Source organism: Heptranchias perlo, chromosome 29, assembly GCF_035084215.1.
Source record: "Heptranchias perlo isolate sHepPer1 chromosome 29, sHepPer1.hap1, whole genome shotgun sequence".
Classification (NCBI taxonomy): Eukaryota; Metazoa; Chordata; class Chondrichthyes; order Hexanchiformes; family Hexanchidae; genus Heptranchias; species Heptranchias perlo.
The window spans coordinates 34,700,189-34,716,869 of NC_090353.1; the positions used below are offsets into that span (position 1 = coordinate 34,700,189).

Sequence of the window (16,681 nt, forward strand, 5' to 3'; positions counted from 1 at the left end):
AGGAGAGAATGCTACCCACTGATCCACAGCTGACACATGCAAGACTTGGCCAGGCAGGATTTGTAGCTTCAGGGCATTAAAAAAAATGATTTCATGACATGAAAGTTGATCTCAGCCAAAACCAGACTACTGTAATTTGGTGAACTGAGCCACATAGCCTTCTGGGCTATTCGAGAGAATTCAGAGAGTCCTTAACCCCACAATGAATACACTCAACTGGACTGCCAATGACTACTTTTGTTGTGGTTTATTTTTATTTTATTTTCCTAAGCGGAGGGAGAGATGTGGCGGCCTTCCATTCCCTCAGCCAAAGGGCCTATCTTCAGTTGCACTACACGTGCTATGTCTGCTGTACTGCTGCTAAACCTTTAGAAAACACTGGTTAGGCCCCAGCTGGGGTATTGTGTCCAATTCTGGGCACCGCACTTTAGGAAGGATGTGACGGCCTTGGAGCGTGTGCAGGGGAGATTTACTAGAACGGAACCAGGGACGAGGGACTTCAGTAACATGGAGAAACCAGAGAAACCGGGATTGTTCTCCTTAGAGCAGAGAAGATAAAGGGGAGATTTAATAGAGGTGTTCAAATAATGAAGGGCTTTGATAGAGAAAATAAGGAGAAGATGTTTCTACTGGCAGAAGGGCCGGTTACCACAAATGTAAGGTAATTGGCAAAAGAGCCAGAGATGAGATGAGGAGAAATTGTTTTTACGCAGCGAGTTGTTATAATCTGGAATGCACTGCCTGAAAGAGTGGTGGAAGCAGATTCAATAGTAATTTGCAAAAGAGAATTGGATAAATACTTGAAGGGGAAAAATTTGCAGGCTATGGGGAAAGAGCAGGGGGAGTGGGACTAATTGGTTAGCACTTTCAAAGAGCCGGCACAGGCACGATGGGCCGAATGGCCTCCTTCTGTGCTGTAAGATTCTGTGAATTCAAGGGGAAAGAAAATCTGGGACCTCATCTTCTATTCTTCTATGATAGACGGGCGACTGGCCAGCAGCCTGCTTAGCTAAGTTGTTGCTTGAGGACCACTCTCAGGACAGCTACGACACATCGCAGCGCAGTTCGATCGGGCGCATGTCGTCGTCTGGAAATCCCCCGTATGATCAACTCCCAATTTCGATCCGAACCGCTGTCGGTCAGTTGCCAAGTGGAGACCAGGCACTTCCGCACAGGAAGAGATGTAAAAAAAACCAGTAGGAGCAATTGTTCAATTTTCATTTTCCAGATTATTGTGCCCTTATTGGCCCTGGATTTTCTCTCCCAGGAAATCACACGGCTGTGGAGGGGATGGTTAGGAAGTGTCTAGTCCTGATGCTCCAGGTCTCATGACCGTGAGGCAAGCTTGATGGACCAGCTGGTTGCTCTCCGACTGGTCATAGTCGTATCTTCGTATTTGCTTGGACAACGGCCACAACCAACCCCGACCCAGTCTTACTGAAAGGCTGCACCAGAACACTTCCCAACTGGGGTCACTATAAAGCAACCAGGAACATTCTCGTGCCAGCCATAGGCCTAAGTAAGGTGACCAATTCAGTGCCAAATTATGGGCACTTCATTTCCAACAAGGACTGGGATGAAACAGCCCCAATTTCATTTTTCAGGCAGGAGAAGATCTCAACAATCTAAGTTAGAAGGTTGAGGGGTGATCAAATCATGGTCTTTAAAATGATAGAGGGATTTGATAGGGTAGAGGCAGAGAAACTTTTTCTCTTGGTGAGGGAATCCAGAACAAGGGGGCATATAACTAAAGCTAGGTCATTTAGCAGTGAAACCAGGAAGCATTTTTTCACACAAAGAGTAGTAGAAATCTGAAACTCATTCCCCCAAAAGGCTGTGGATGCTGGGGGTCAATTGATATTTTTTATGTAAACAATCTTACAACACCAAGTTATAGTCTATAGACTATAACTGGGACTATAGTCGATAGACTATAACTTGGTGTTGTAAGATTGTTTACATTTGTCAACCCCAGTCCATCACCGGCATCTCTACATCATGATATTTTTTATGACTGAGATCGATAGATTTTAGTTGGGAAATGATATCAAGGGATATGGAGAAAAGGCAGGTGGATGGAGTTGAGGAACAAATCAGCTATGATCTAACTGAATCATGGTACAGTCTTGATGGGCTGATTGGCCTATTGCTGTTCCTATCTTCCTATGTGCCTAACCCAGAGGCAAAAACGCAGTGCGTTAATACCATGCTAACTAGACCCCAATAGATAGAACCTTTTAACCTTCATTCTTTGTGTCAGGGATCAATTTGAACTCATAGATGAGAACAGAGCTCTAATTATCTAATAATTATGGAAGAGGAACGCCTTCTAGCGAGACCCTTGCTGTGCACTAAGCAGCAGCGCTCACCTCACGCACTGCCCCCCCCAGTTAACGTTTCCAGCTGAGAGGAGCTCAAACACATCATCAGCTTTACGTGAGATGGTTATCATCAGTCCCTGGTTGGGATCACTGAGCAGGACGCCTCACAGCAGCTGAACATCCCAGCCGGAGAGGGGAAACTCCATGTGTGGCCCTTATACCCCAGCAGCACTCTCTGAGCCCATACAAAGAACTGGGCTCAGCTTAGGCCCTGGGAATTATAAGTAGTTGGTTTAGGCTTCAAAGGCCAGATTGATAGGACGCAGGGGCCAGATACAGCCCACAGGCCGTAGTTTGGAGACTCCTGTTTTAGGGCGTACTATGTCTGAATAAGAGGAATCGGGCAATGGATGCAAAAACTGGAAAGGTATTCCATTTGCCATCGCTGGCACCTCTCGACTTGATGAGTGCAAATACCCTGCCCAATAAAAAAACGCTTTCCCGTCTGCATATCTCAACTCAATTATGTCACTTGTCAACTTTATAGTGCTGCTCGTCCAAATGAAGACAAAATGGAGGTGTCAATCTGCATCAAAGAGCCAAAGAAATTACTGTCTCCCTAGTGGTTTACACTCAACCTTCAGGACCTGTTATTTCGCCTATTTCAACAAAGCAGAAACCTCAACTTGCCTTTAAGTTCCTTGATGTAACAGTAGACATCGTACAGTTCCCCAGGGTCTCGAACTCCGTAGGTTCTGATGCCAGGATATTCAGATTTATCCCCATAGCAACCAGGCCTTGGTGATCTGATCGGGTATCTGTCAAACACAATTGATCAAACTTATTTTTCAACTTCCAATGTCCTCTTCAGTCCACTTCCACAGATTAAATATTGATTAGCGTAGAGTTTTTTATTGTCAATGTTTGAAATACACATAAACTTGTATATGCAACAGCACAAAAGGGTTTGAATAGCCATTCTGACCATTGAGCCCACTCCTGTCGACAACAATACTGTCCAAGACTTTTCCGTACTTATTTCAACTTCTGAGGGAGGTGAGCCAAGGGGAAAGTACCAAGAAGAGAAAACGCCGAGATTTCTCCCCTATCCCCAAAGGTAATGGAACAGAATCTCTAGGAGATTCCCTTACCATCACCATCTACTTTAATGAGCACTGATTGGGTGCATTCCATGGATACCCTTCCCAAGATCCCAGCGAGGATTGGATCCATGTGGAGATCTCGAGGTAGGTTTGGATGAAGGAGACCCTTTGAACTACAGTCTAATGAATTGCTTATTATTTACAGTCTATCGGGAAACAACATCGAAGCTTAACTCACAAGCATTTTATCCAACCGTCGTCACGGTGCCATTTTTTTTTACTTGTGTTGGTACACTTTGCTTTTAAAATCCCAGCATTTAAATTCCCCCGTCTTTAAAACGCAGCATCCAGCTGTTTCTTAAAATAATCCAGTGTTCAACAATCCTTCCTGCATTCCAACTATGTGGTCAGGAGTACTTTCTGACATCTGTCCTGAACTTTCCCTTTCCAACCGGGCCCTGTGTCCATTGTCCTGATGCTTTGGGGTCTTAAGACTATTTGATCTCCTACAGCTGCACTTATCTCTAAGACTTCCAACCTGTCTTTAAACATCAATATATCTTGAAAGGCGAGGAACTCAGAATCAGGTTTACCCATAAAATATGGAAAACAAAGTGAAGGGAACTCGGATGATTAGTGATTCTTTATATAGCAGCTTACCCTCTAGAGGCAGAAGCTATTACTGCAGCATATCATTCGAACGCATGGAATGAGAAAGAGAACTTACATTTCCATAGCCCTTTTCACGACCTCAGGGTGTCCCAAAGCCTTTGCAGCCAATTAACTACTTTTTGATGTGTAGTTACTCTCGTAATGTTGGGAAACAGGGCAGCCAATTTGTGCACAGCAAGATCCCAAGAGCAGCAATGTGATAATGACCGGATAATCTATATTTTAGTGATGTTGGTTAAGGGGTGATTATTAGCCAGGACACCAGGGAGAACTCACCTGCTCTTTTTCAAAATAGCACCATGGGATCTTTTACGCCCACCCGAGAGGGCAGACGGGGCCTCGGTTTAACGTCTCATCTGAAAGACGGCGCCTCCGACAGTGCAGCGCTCCCTCAGTACTGCACTATGAGTGTCAGCCTGGATTATGTGCTCAAGTCTCTGGAGTGGGACTTGAATCCACAACCTTCTGACTCAGAGGAAATTCTGACTGAAGGAAATTAGAGAGAAAAAAAGAAATGATCTCCAAGGCCCTGTCCCTATGAAATGTTTCACCTTTGAAACAAGAAACATTAGCAGAATTATTAATGTACAAAAAGAACTGCTTTCACAGATAGAATACTTTTTTTTAATGTGGGGGAGGGAGATGCATGCAGAAGAATTAAAAGGTTTCACGATGAAATGAATTTACCTGACATCTCAAATCCCAAACCCGCTATTAATTTTATATAAGCAGTTATTCTATATCTACCATTATTTTGAAGTAAATGTTAAGATAGCAGATTTGAAGTACCTGAAAGGTATATTTTCTGTTTGGCTTCAAGCCTTTAATTAGGAAGACTCAAGAGATTAAATAAAAGGTGATAATAACCTCATCGGCATCGCAAGGCAGCACTGGTGCAGTTTGCACTCCAAGGTGTTTTACACTTATTGGAATTGCTCTTTAAAAAAAAAGCTAAATTATTGTTTTGACTTTAACTGAGTGTTTATCATGAAGCAGTTTGCCTAATTTTCCATTTTTTCCACCACACCTGTTTCTGTGGCCAATCACCCAGTGCTCTGATCAAACTACTTTCTAAGACATTGCTGGGTGTGTGGGAGAAGGGCAGAGGGAGGGAGTGACAAAAAGGGAGAGACAGTCAAAGAACCAAAGAAGAGAGAGACAGTGAGAGCGAGAGGCCAAATATAGAGAGAGAATCAAAGAGAGAGAGACAGTGGGCGGGGGGGGGGATAAATGGGCTGAATGGCCTCCTTCTGTGCCGTAAATTTCTATGATTCTATGAAATAGTGAGTGAGAGGAGAAAGAGAGAAAGGACAGAGAGAGAGAGAGAAAACGATTGTGGGATCTTGCTGTGCACTAATTGGCTGCTGCATTTTCCTACATTTCAACAGTGGCTGCACTTCAAAAGTACATCATTGGCTCTAAAGCGTTTTGGGATGTCCTGAGGTTGTGAAAGGTGCTATATAAATGCAAAAAAAAAAGAAAAATGGACAAACTGGCCATTTTTTAAAATCAATTTTTTAACTCCAAAAATAGTAAACCTATGAAACATGTCAGCTTGTGCGATGAGTGCTGGTTCACTGGATGCCCTCAAGAGAGAGCAGGGCCAGATCCTGACTGGGGCAGGGAGATCACACCATACAAGAGGAAGGTACCAACTAATGTAAGTCCCCTGGTCAATGTGGTCCCCTGGACTAGTTTCGATCAGCACGAGAGATCGGAGAGCAACTTTCCAGATTTTTTCTTTCCCTAATTAGCCTTGGGGGTTTTTTTTTTATCTGGTTTTCCAAGGGCCTCTTGCTGTAGGGCATTGGGCATCACAGCTGCAGGGGATGGCCTAGATTGACCAGCTGCTCTTTACCTGCCAGGCCTTTTCGTGCCTCTGGGTTAAAACTGAGCGTAAGTCGATTAAAATGAATTTTTCTCTGAGCCGTATCCTTTCGCTGAGGACCGTCTGTGGAGAATATACTGAGCGGATGGAAGGCATGGAGTAAAGGAATCGACTGGTGGCTTTACAGGGTGTTCCTCGATAGTGTGGAGCCTTGGCATTGAATCGTAAGAATGGTACAGCGCAGGAGGCCACTCGGCCCATCGTGCCTATGCCCGCTCTTTGAAAGAGCTTCATCGGCTGCGAAGCGGTTTGGGACGTCCTGAGGTCGTGCAAGGCGCTATATAAATGCAAGTTCTTTCTTTCGAGAGCTATCCAATTAGTCCCACTCCCCCTGCTCTTTCCTGCACAGCCCTCCAATTTTTTCACCCCTCTGTTCCCCTTTAAGTCAACTCTGACAGATCTCAACCCAGCCAATGATTCCCTGTGGTCTCACAGTATTGGTCAATAAGAGCATTGTTGGCAGTGCCAACGGGATACGATTTTTTTTTGGAAACAGGAGAGGAGGCCGGAGCCAACACAACAAAGATTAACTGGCTTATTGGCGCCGGCTCACTCTCTCTTTTAACGATGCGGGAACAGGACGGGACATCGTGAGCGGGGAAAGGGAGATGCTTCTGTTCCACTCGCGAGGCGGCGGAGTTAGAGGCGGCGAAGGAAACATCAAACAGCAGGCAGAGGCAGAAAGCCCAGCTCCGGGATCGATTGTTATGAGTCATGCGATGAAGATTAGAGACAGAGAGGGGGCAGGAATCAAACAGCAAAGCACAGCAGAACGTGAAATATTTTTTTAAAAAGCACAAATTGGCTTTAGACCAAAGAACTCGAAAGAAGCGGAGAAAAATCGTAATAATGGCTAGAAATCAGCAGCGTTCTGAGTAGGCGGGTTTTTTGATTGATTTTTATTACGGGTAAATTACAATCCTGTCCTGTCAATTAGTTTTATTAAGTAGGAAGGTGAGTAAAGTTTATTTTTTAATTGGAATTTACAACTGGTCGTGGATTTCTAAGGATGCTTGAAATAAGTAGTGCTCCAGCCCAGTCCCTGAAAGGGACTCTGGCTCATTTCTAGGCGCTATTTTTATGTCACTGTGTCGGGGGGAGACAATGGGCTGAGCCTGGCGTCTGACTCGGCCCCTGTGTACTGGCTGATTAAAAGCAGGCAAACTCTGGCAGCACGGTGAATTCAAATGCCAGAGTCTAATGGATTCTGACAGAGCCACCTCAGTGCCCATCCCATTAAATATGCTACTTGATATCAAGTTGGCACTCACTTCTGAATTGGCCATGCTGATGCTTTGCAAGGCAGTGTAATTATTTTACAGCTGGGTGCGATGAGCTAACTTGTCACGCCAAAAACACAATCCTGAAGATACTTGAATGAAGGGTTGCTGAAGTTTCAGGTAACGATTTCTTTCTGGGTGCCTTGTTGTAAACAGGAAGAAAGAAAAGACTTGCATTTATATAGCACCTTTCACGACCTCAGGACACCCCAAAGCGCTTTACAGCCAATGAAGTACTTTCAGAGTGTAGTCACTGTTGGAATGAAGGAAACTCAGCAGCCAATTTGCGCACAGCAAGATCCCACAAACAGCAATGTGATAAATGGAGACCAGAGGATCTATTTTAGTGACTTTGATTGAGGGATAAATAGTGGCCAGGACATCGGGGAGAACTCCCCAGCTCTTCTGCAAATAGTGCCATGGGATCTTTTACATCCACCTGAGAGGGCAGACGGGGCCTCAGGTTAACGTCTCATCTGAAAGACGGTAAATCATTATATATTTGTTCCATTTTACTGGTAAATTTGGTGGTGGGGGTTTATGTGGCATTTGCACTGATGAGAGTCTTAGGTGGACAAGGTTTTCCACCCGTGACTCCTCAAAACTTTTAGCATCACCCCCAGAACCACTTCAGCCAGGTACGACTGGCGAAGAGGAGAAAACCTGCCATCCAGTATTTGAAGACCGAGTTTTGTAGAGCGAGGAGAGAAACCTTTCCCAGTCAGTCAGTCACTGCACCGCCACAGCAGTGTGACGCGGAAGGAACACGGCTTAAAGCACAGCCCGCCCGGCCTCCAAACCATCAAATATATCGTCAATGCAGAGCCTTCGGGAAGGAGCGCATTGGACGTCAGAGCAGAGAAGACGCTTAGAAAGAAATGTATGGAATCTTACAACACCAGGTTATAGTCCAACAGTTTTATTTGAAAATCACAAGCTTTCGGAGGCTTTCTCCTTCGTCAGGTGAGTGTCACACTCACCTGACGAAGGAGAAAGCCTCCGAAAGCTTGTGATTTTCAAATAAAACTGTTGGACTATAACCTGGTGTTGTAAGATTCCTTACATTTGTACACCCCAGTCCATCACCGGCATCTCCACATCATAGAAAGAAAGAGGGAGATTCACATTTTTGACTTTCCTTTGACCGAAACTCTTTGGAATTATCCGGCTGCATCTGCCTGGGGCTCGAACTGAGCAGTTTATGAGATGGAATTGTAATTACGCTCCAAACTGTTTTGTCTGGCTGAGAAAGTTACCACTTATCGATCAAGTGTTCTTGAGCAACCGATCATTGCGACCTCAATTGAGAGTCATTTGTTTGTTCTTTGCTTTATCTCACTCTCCCTGGGATAGATAATTTTACCTGGTATCAATTTAGAGCCATGAAACCCTCAAGAATAATCACTCACTGTGAAACCTCAGCCAGGCAATAAACATTTTATAGATGGCTAAAATTCTTCGCAGTACATGTAGCCTGTCAGCACTTTACTGTCAGCCTCTTTACTTACAACTAACCAGCCATGGTGCCATTGTGAAGTGTCATCTGCGGTTCAGTGGGCAGGACTCTCACCTCCGAGTTAGAAGGTTGTGAGTTTAAGCCCCACTCCCAGAGACTTAAACACCTCGTTTGAGCTGGAACTCCTCAGATTAGTTAGAACCTTACAGCACAGAAGGAGGCCGTTCAGCCTGTCGTTCCTGTGCTGGCTCTTTGAAAGAGCTGTCCCACGCCCCAGCTTTTTTCCCCATAACCCTGCAAATTAGTCCTCTTCGAATACATGTCCAATTGCCTTTTGAAAGTTCCGACGGGATCTGCTTCCCCCACCCTTTCAGAGAGTGCGTTCCAGATCTGTTCCCCCCCGCCCCCCCCCGCCCCCACATATGATTTTTTTTTTGCCCCCCTTCCACTTTTTTCTTCTCTTCCCCTTCGGAAGATGCAATCTCACACTGGGGAAGGGTTTCCATTGGTCCCAGACACCTTCCAATAGCCTGCTCCGGAAGCAGCCATTTTTCAAAGAGCCAGCACAGGCAAGATGGGCCGAAAGGCCACCTTCTGTAATGCTTCATTCTATGATTGTGAGCTGAGACATATGGGGACATTTCTGGGTCGTTGATGTCTGGCAGAAATGCTTACTCTGCTCGCTAAACTCTGCTCTATGGTTCCAGCACTCTTAATGTTCAGGGTGGATCAGAAAATACAGCCTACTCCCCTATATTCAGTCAAATTATCGGTCAAATTAATTTTTTCTAACATTAAATTTCCACTTTGCTTTGTTATTAATGTTGCTGAATTTAAATTACTGAATAACTTCAAATTATCGGGAGTAGATGTTGAGTGTTTGTGGGCTATTCGACCACAGAGGACCTCACAGCCAAGCCCGATCCCACCGTCACATGACACAAACGTACTCTCTCGCCTCTGAGCCAGTAAGTCGGGGTTTCAAGTCCCACTCCAGAGACTTGAGCACAAAATCCGGGCTGACATTCCCAGTGCAGCACTGAGGGAGTGCTGCACTGTCGGAGGTACCGTCTTTCGGATGAGACATTAAACCGAGGCCCTCTCAGATGGACGTAAAAGATCCCATGGCACTATTCAATGAAGAGCAGGGGAGTTCTCCCTGGTGTCCTAGGCCACTATTTATCCCTCAACCAACATCACTAAACCAGATGATCGAGCTGCTGTTTGTGGGATCTTGCTGTGCGCAAAATTGGCTGCCGCGTTTCCTGCATTACAACAATGACTACACTTCAAAAATACTTCATTGGCTGTGAAGAGCTTTGGGACGTCCTGAGATCATGAGTGCAAGTTCTTTCTTCGTCTTTACACAAATACCCTGCAGGGATTGGACCACAGCCCAGAAGGAAAAAGTGACTTCTGGGAGGAGAGGGAAGGAGAAGGAAGAAAGGAGGAAAGGAGAGGAAACAAGGAGAGAATGAGGAGGAAGGGGAGGGAAATCAATATTTAAAAAGGACTTGGGTAACCCGCCTTTAATGTTAAGCTGATCCTGAATTTCATTTAATGCGTTCGCGATGCAAGGCAGCGGATACTGAGCTCACTGTGCTACAAAAGGTACAGTTAAAAATCAACATGTGCGCCTGTGTCTTGTGTGTGTGTCTGTAACTATGCGTTTGTGTCTGTCTGTCTGTGCGTGTCTGTCTTTGTGTGTCTGTGCATGTGTGTCTGTCTGTGTATGTGTCTGTGTGTGTGTGTATGTGTGTGTGCAAGTGTGTCTGTCTATGCCTCTGTCCATGCGTCTGTCTGTCCGTGCATGTCTGTCCTTGTGTGTCTGTGCATTTGTGTCTGTCTGTGTGTGTATGTGTGTGTTTGTGTGTGCGCGCGTGTCTGTCTATGTATGTGTCTGTTTGTGTGTGTGTGCATGTGTGTCTGTCCATGTATGTGTCTGTGTGTGTATGTGTGTGCGTGTGCGTCTGTCGATGTATGTGTCTGTGTATGTGTGTGTGTCTCTTCCTCTGTCCATGCGTCCATGTCTGTCTATGTATGTGTCTGTGTATACGTGTGTGTGTGCGCGTGTGTCTGTCTATGTTTTTTTTTATTCGTTCACAGGATGTGGGCGTCGCTGGCAAGGCCGGCATTTATTGCCCATCCCTAATTGCCCTTGAGAAGGTGGTGGTGAGCCGCCTTCTTGAACCGCTGCAGTCCGTGTGGTGAAGGTTCTCCCACAGTGCTGTTAGGAAGGGAGTTCCAGGATTTTGACCCAGCGACGATGAAGGAACGGCGATATATTTCCAAGTCGGGATGGTGTGTGACTATGTGTGTATGTGTGTGCGCGTGTGTCTGTCTATGCCTCTGTGTGTGCGTGTGTGTGTCTGTGTGTGTGTATGTCTGTGCGTGTGTGTCTGTCTATGCCTCGGTCTGTGCGTGTGTGTCTGTGTGTATGTCTGTGTGTGTGTGTGTGTCTGTCTGTCTATGCCACTGTCTGTGTGTGTGTCTGTGTGTGTATGCCTGTGCGTGTGTGTGTGTGTGTCTGTCTATGCCTCTGTCTGTGTGTGTGTGTGTGTGTGTGTGTCTGTCTATCTGTGTGTGTCTGTGTGTCTGTCTATGCCTCTGTCTGTGTGTGTGTGTGTCTGTCTGTCTGTGTGTGTCTGTGTGTCTGTCTATGCCTCTGTCTGTGTGTGTGTGTGTCTGTCTGTCTGTGTGTGTGTGTGTCTGTCTGTCTATGCCTCTGTCTGTGTGTGTGTGTGTGTGTGTGTGTCTGTCTGTCTGTGTGTGTGTGTCTGTCTGTCTATGCCTCTGTCTGTGTGTGTGTGTGTGTGTCTGTCTGTCTGTGTGTGTTTGTGTGTCTGTCTATGCCTCTGTCTGTGTGTGTGTGTGTCTGTCTGTCTGTGTGTGTCTGTCTATGCCTCTGTCTGTGTGTGTGTGTGTGTGTGTGTGTCTGTCTGTCTGTGTGTGTCTGTCTGTCTATGCCTCTGTCTGTGTGTGTGTTTGAATTTCTAATTATTCACCTCACAGTTTGATCGGAGACCCAGCCAGCGTCACAGTGATCGAACCCGTCCTGGAAAGCAGCCTGCAGGTGTTCGGGGGACGCGATCCTCGCTGAGTTCTCCAAACAGGCCTGTGTGGCGGCCTTGAAGGTGAGGGTGTACCTGTTGCGCGCAGCACGGTAATGGAACACAGTCCCTGGGAGAAGGGGAGAAGAAACCAAACGTAAAGCTGAGACAACCAAACGCTGCGAGGGAACAAAGAACCTTTGAGCACAACGCTATCCGTGCACTAAACCCAAATAAATCTTACAAGCCATTTTTTTCGGGAGAGCGTGAGATCAGCCTGTGCTCATCAAGGTGAGGGGCAACGATGCTGAGGAAGGTTTTACCAGGAGATACCCTCTTGATGGGTAAATAGATCAGCCATTATAAAACCGAGCCATAGAGACCAGGAATTACATGGAATTTAGTATCACAGTATGGTACAACACAGAAGGAGGCCATTTGGCCCATTGTGCCTGTGCTGGCTCTTTGAAAGAGCTATCCAATTAGTCCCACTCCCCTGCTCTTTCCCCAAAGCCCTGTAATTTTTTCCCCCTTCAAGTATTTATCCAATTCCCTTTTGAAAGTTACTATTGAATCTGCTTCCACCGCCCTTTCAGGCAGCGCATTCCAGATCATAAATAAGTCGCTTCCTAAAAATAATTTCTCCTCATCTCCCCCTCTGGCTCTTTTGCCGATCACCTTAAATCTCTGCCCTCTGGTTACTGACACTTCTGCCACTGCAAACAGTTTCTCCTTATTTACTCTATCAAAACCCTGATCATGATTTTGAACACCTCTATCAAATCTCCCCTTAACCTTCTCTGCTCCAAGGAGAACAACCCCAGCACAGCACAGAAACAGGCCATTCGGCCCAACTGGTCTATGCCGGTGTTTCTGCTCCACTCGAGCCTCCTCCCACATTACTTCGTTTCACTCTATCAGTATAACCCTGTATTCCTTTCTCCCTCATGTGTTTCCCTCACTTCCCCTTAAAGGCATCGATGCTATTTTGCCTCAGCTACACCATGTCGTAGCGAGTTCCAAATTCTCACCACTCTCTGGGTATAGAAGTTTCTCCTGAATTCCCTATTGGATTTATTAGTGACTATCTTATATTTATGACCCCTAGTTTTGGTCTCCCCGCCCCCCACAAGTGGAAACATCTTCTCTACGTCTATCCTATCGAACCCCTTCATAATTATAAAGACCTCTATCAGGTCACCTCTCAGCCTTCTTTTTTCTAGAGAAAGAAGCCCCAGCCTATTCACTCTTTCCTGATTGTTATAACCTCTTAGTTCGGTATCATCCTAGTAAATCTTTTTTTGCACTTTCTCCAGTGCCTCTATATCCTTTTTATGACATGGAGGCCAGCACTGTTACCCCAACAGTGGCCTAACCAAGACTCTATCGCCGGTGCGAGTTGATCTCAGCCAAAGTGCCTACCATTGGTCTTGATGACTCCTGGGATGGAGGAAAGATGGGAATCATGCGATTGCCCCCCATGGTCGAATAGCCTGCCATGTTCACTACTTAGAGTCACATGGTGCCGGCAGCTGCCTCAGTTCGATGACTATTTGGGTTAAACATATGCAGTTTTTTTGAATTAAACCCATTCTCCAGTTACCCCGAGGACCAATTAGCAGAATCTTCACAGCAAAAACCTGACTTAACAATGGTTTTTTTTGAAGTGCATATCAAGGTGAATGATGACGGTGCTCGTATAATGAAACAATTTCTATTTCACAACCGGTGACAGAAAATAGTGATTCAAGCACAGTGTCGAGTCCTTTCCCCACACACGTACCCAGTAAAACTGGCATCTGTCCCCAACAGAGCAGCCCGAATACACCGAGTAACATTTATGGGGATTTGTCCCTTACGCCCTTCTTGAAGTTGCTGATTCTTGCTGGGATACAGTTCATCAGCTCTCTGGTACTTCACCCACCCTTCATGTGTTGGCTACCTGTTCGACCTTGGGAGGCATCACAGTTGGACCTGATCCTGTCCTCACTTGATGTCCTTTCACACACACACTTTCCAGCAGGAATCTATGGATATCGATCGGGAGCAGAAACTCTAACCAATTGATTTTCCACCCTCCCCTCCACCCTCCACTCCCCTCCCCTCCCGTCCACCCCACCCTACCCTCCACTCCCCTCCCCTCCCCTCCACCCCACCCTCCACTCCACCCCACCCTCCCCTCCACTCCATTCCACCCTCCACTCACCCCTCCCCTCCACTCCACTCCACGCAGCCCCCCCCCACCAAGACAAGGAGTCCTGAACCCAGTTGTACCAATCCAACTGGCTTTGGCTGAAATCAGCTAGTCCAGCACAGATTGTGTACGGTCTCAGTGACAGTTCTACATTCAGCGCACTCCAACTTTGTGTTGACTCTGGGTAACATTGATAAATGAGTGTTGGCTGAAACAGTGTCTACTGAGAGCTGGGTAAGTCTGCTTGAATTCATTCTACAGTAAAGAAAAAAAGAAAGAAAGAATTTGCATTTATTTAGCTGCTTTCACAGTCTCAAAGAGCTTTACAGCCAACGAAGCAATATGTAAAGTATAGTCACTGTTGTAATCTAGGAAACACGGCAGCCAATTTGCGCACAGCAAGATCCCACAAACAGCAATGTGATAGTGACAAAATCATCTGTTTTTTAGTGATGTTGGTTGAGGGATAAATATTGGCCAGGATTCCAGGGGAAACTCTCCTGCTCTTTTCCCATTGGTAGCAGTGGGATCTTTTACGTCCACCTGAGGGGGCCGATGGGGCCTCGGTTCAACATCTCATCCGAAAGACGGCATCTCCGACAGTGCAGCACTCCCACAGTACTGGCACTGGGAGTGTCAGCCTAGATAATGTGCTCAGGTCTCTGGAGTGGGGAATCCACCCACCATTTTCTGACTCAGAGGCCAGAGTGACGCAACTGAGGCACGGCTGACACTCATAGATAGGCCTCAGTACTTACAGGGCTCTGGATTGGAAGTTGTGAACCTCTATTACCTTAGGGTAATTGGCTAGCCGTGGGTATTAAGGGATTATGGAGCCAAGGCGGGTGAATGGAGTCAGGATATAGATCAGCCATGATCTGATTGAACAGCTCGAGGGGCCTCCTCCTGTTCCTACGCCTCAGTTAACAATTTGTTTTCAACCAACACATTGGCCCTCAAAATAGGTAGAAAACCTCACCTCAGACTGGAGAGACAGAGAGGGGGGGCTGCCGATATATTTGACAAGATGGTTTGCTTTTACAAGAGCCCTACGGCTTTGCCATTGACAAATAGAGGCTCCCATGAGAATATTAAATGGCACTCACTGCACACCCCTCTGCTGGACTTAATGTCTGCTGAACTTCCGACCGACACTGCTAATACAGACAGGCAAAGGCAGTTAAAGTAAAAAGATCTATAGGAGTGAGGAACTAATGGGCAACGCGAGTCTGCTATTGATTTTCAGGCCTTGCCTGTGTTTTGTGCAGAGAGAAAGACGTGCTATCTAATATATGTCTCGTTCATACTGAGGGATTGAGCAGAGCTGTCTATAGGAGGGAGAGACAGGGCAGAAAGCTCAGAGGCAGTGTGCTCTTACAAGGTTGGAAGTGCAGCGTTGGCTGTAGCAGCACTGCCAGGGGAAAAGGATGTGGATCGAAGATGGGCGGTGGGCACTGGAGAGATATCTGCACCTATGTGCTGAGGCACAAGATGTAGCCTTGACCCTGGCATTCTCTGCACGCTGAGTTCTCAACGCCTACCGCAGGGAGGGTGTGGGAAGACTCTGTCTGAGCGCATGGTGTAACTGAGTTATAAATCTATTTAGTGTCAGCCGTGGTAGCACTCTCGCCTCGGAGTCAGAAGGTCATGGGTTGGAGCCCCACTCCTGAGACTAGAGCACAAAATCCAGACTGACACACCCAGTGCCAGTACTGATGGAGTGCTGCACTGCCAGAGGTGCCGTCTTTCGGATGAAACGTTAAACCGAGGCCCCGTCCTCCACTCCACTCCACCCCACCCTCCCCTCTCCTTCACTCCACCCTTCACTCCACTCCACCCTCCCCTCCATCCACCCTTCCCTCCACCCTCCACTCCACCCTTCCCTCCACCCTCCACTCCACCCTCCACTCCACCCTCCACTCCACCCTTCCCTCCACCCTTCCCTCCACCCTTCCCTCCACCCTTCCCTCCACTCCATCCCGCCCTCCACCCTTCCCTCCACTCCATCCCGCCCTCCACCCCACCCTCCACTCCACCCTCCACTCCACCCTCCACTCCACTCCACCCTTCCCTCCACCCCACCCTCCACTCCCCACTCCCCTCCGCCCTCCACTCCACCCCTCCACTCCACCCCTCCACTCCACCCTCCACTCCACCCTCCACTCCACTCCCAGGTGGGCATAAAAGGTCCCACTATTTCGAAGAAGAGCAGGGGACTTCTCCCCATTGCCCTGGCCAATATTTAATCCCTCAATCAACATCTAAAAAAACAGGTCATTTATCTCATTGCTGTTCATGGGACCTTGCTGTGTGCAAATTGGCTGCTGCATTTCTTTACATTACAAGAGTGACTACACTTCAAAAAAGTGCTTCGTTGGTTGTAAAGCACTTTGGGGGCGTTCTGAGGTTATGAAAGGCTCTGTATAAATACTAGTTCTTTCTTAATAATACTGCATACAAGGCACAGAACCTGGCGTTAATCAGCTACAGGTTAACTCTGATAAAGCTGCAGTAATGACTGTCATTACTAGTCCTGTCACGATGCACCAAGGCTACGGAATATACCGACAGCTGCCATTCACTGGCAACATACAGCCAGATCGATACACCCACGTAGAATTGAAACTATATTTTATAGATAACGGCAGGCACCAGGGCACGGTTTCAAAGCCGCAATCTAACGTCAAGATTCGGATGACAGTTATTAAACCGCTCAT

General features: G+C 46.7%; 1 protein-coding gene across 1 annotated transcript in view; it reads right to left on the minus strand.

Annotated features, from left to right (window-relative positions):
• ncanb (neurocan b) overlaps nucleotides 1–16,681 on the minus strand; it is a 95,419-nt gene that overhangs the window by 69,890 nt on the left and 8,848 nt on the right. Inside the window, exons 4-5 of the mRNA XM_067968634.1 lie at nucleotides 11,726–11,900; nucleotides 3,012–3,139 (exon numbers count right to left, since the gene is read on the minus strand). Of these exons, the coding sequence (XP_067824735.1) occupies nucleotides 3,012–3,139; nucleotides 11,726–11,900 (303 nt within the window). The remainder of the gene's footprint in view (nucleotides 1–3,011; nucleotides 3,140–11,725; nucleotides 11,901–16,681) is intronic.